This window comes from Tupaia chinensis, unplaced genomic scaffold (genome assembly GCF_000334495.1).
Source record: "Tupaia chinensis unplaced genomic scaffold, TupChi_1.0 Scaffold000361_2, whole genome shotgun sequence".
NCBI classification, from domain to species: Eukaryota; Metazoa; Chordata; class Mammalia; order Scandentia; family Tupaiidae; genus Tupaia; species Tupaia belangeri.
This window is the reverse complement of record NW_006159858.1, coordinates 4,116,530-4,118,460: the sequence shown is the minus strand read 5'-3', so window position 1 is coordinate 4,118,460 and position 1,931 is coordinate 4,116,530. Positions and strand designations below refer to the sequence as shown.

At 44.4% G+C, this 1,931-nt stretch overlaps 1 protein-coding gene across 1 annotated transcript in view; it reads right to left on the bottom strand.

The window, feature by feature from the left end:
• Positions 1-377: 377 nt before the first annotated feature.
• Positions 378-1,931, bottom strand: part of CDK15 (cyclin dependent kinase 15) — a 156,439-nt gene continuing 154,885 nt past the window's right edge. The window contains exon 13 of the mRNA XM_027773650.1: positions 378-780. Coding sequence (XP_027629451.1) covers positions 776-780 — 5 coding nt within the window. The 3' untranslated portion in view covers positions 378-775. The remainder of the gene's footprint in view (positions 781-1,931) is intronic.

The window sequence follows — 1,931 nt, the reverse complement described above, 5'->3', positions numbered from 1 at the left end:
TAAATTAGAATACAGTCAGTGTTTCCAATTGTATTTGATTAATATAATGACTCTTACATTTTTTTTTTAAATATAGTCTTTTAATAGTTCCCCCTTTCTCTCTTTCTTGTTTTCCAAGGGCTGTCTTATATAGATAAATCCCCCAAACATGCATATACTGTACCATCAATGACAAACCCTGATAGCACTTTTTTAAAAAAAATGTTTTTAAAGAATTATTTTATTTAACTTTGTTTATTTTTAATTTGACCAGGGAGGGACAGCACAAGAGAGAGAAGGAGAAAAGGAAAGTGTGAAAGCAAACAGCCAGGTCCAGGACTCAAACCATGGTCAGTCATGTGGGAGTCCAGCATCCTTCACCACCTGCCAGCCCCTGATAGCACTCTTATCGGCAGCAACCGTCCTAATTCTGACGATTCAGTGATTTCCTTGAGTATGGCCCTAACCTCCAGGTCTCTATGTTCCTGAGAACACCTTATGGAGGCTAAACCGTCTTATCCCCAGAATGCAGAGCAGCTAAGAACTCATTCACCCCATAAGAGCTCACTTTTATTAGCACATAGTAAGTGTTTTCCACAACCCAAAGGGATGGATCTAATTTACAGGTGAGGACTGGAGGAAAGAGGGCTTTGTCCTACTCCTCCTGATCACTGGATTTGGGCTTTGCAATCAGGTTGTCTGCTGGACACACTCACATGCTTAACCGTGGAGGGAGCCTGCTTCTCCATGCAAGGTCTCATTTCCTGCTAGGGGCTTGGATGGGCTTCCAGGCTTCTCAAGCTAAACCAGTGGGGAGAGAGGAGAAATCTTGATCAGTGGGACGTGTTTGCAGTTCTGCGAGGAGAGGGCTGAGAGGGGAGCAGGGGATTTTCTGCAGATTCCCTTTGTCCACACTGGGCTTCTGCCGGTCCCCAAGTGTTCCCTGAGGGATGAATGAACAGCGCTCCCCTCACAAGTCCACACAGACCACTATTACCACACAGTCTCATGCCCACACAAACCAACACGCCCTCAGAGCTGCACCATGCACTCTACCCAGCCATTGGCTCACAGGCCAGCCCTCATGGAGGCTGTTCCTACAAGCACATACTTGCCAACACGCACACCTCCCTGGGCTGAATAAACACAGACCCAGAAGGCTGGGGGAGGGGAGCAGAGCTGTGATTTTCCGTGGCAGCCAGAACTAGAGATTACCTGACTTCAGAGAGAAAAGTTGCCTATCTAGATATCATTTTTTTTCGTAACCAATTGAGTTTTATTTGTTGCATAATAAGCCATCTTTCAGGTTAAAAAAAAAGTACTAAATTTGAATGAAAATATCACAAAATGAATTAGAGCCCAATTAAAATTAGCTTTGGGGAGGGAACACAATTCTACTCAATTAAAAAAAATTGTATAGGCCATAGATTAGTTTATTTTGAACACCCATCATGCCATGAATTCATAGGGAATAGGTTCCAGAAGCTCAGGCTCCTTCCCACTGGTTCCCACAAAGTGTGCTTCTCTGGGTGGAGCAGTCTGGCGCTTTAGTTGAACCCAGGTACCTTTCTCTTTGGCTTCCTTCTTTTTCTGGTCATTTTCCTTTATATGTTTTAGGAAGCTATCTCTGCTCTTAGAATGTTTAATATGCTTGGGACGAGCAGTTGGTGTAATGGCTATGTTGCTGGACTCCCATGTAGTTGATCGCGGTTTGAGTCCTGGACCCTGTGGCTTAAACTCACGCCGGGCGTGTGTGTGTGTGTGCCCAAGATCCCAAGAGGAGAATGGAGGAGAAGGGATTGCGGTGTGGCCATCCCCCAGGAGGGTGATTTCTCACTTTCGGTCTCTCAGTTTCTCTCTGTCTTTCTGGAGAGTACACATGCTCTATAACCAAAAAAACCTCTCCGGAAAAAAAAAAAAAAAAAAAAAAATTAAAAAGCCCAAAACCCACA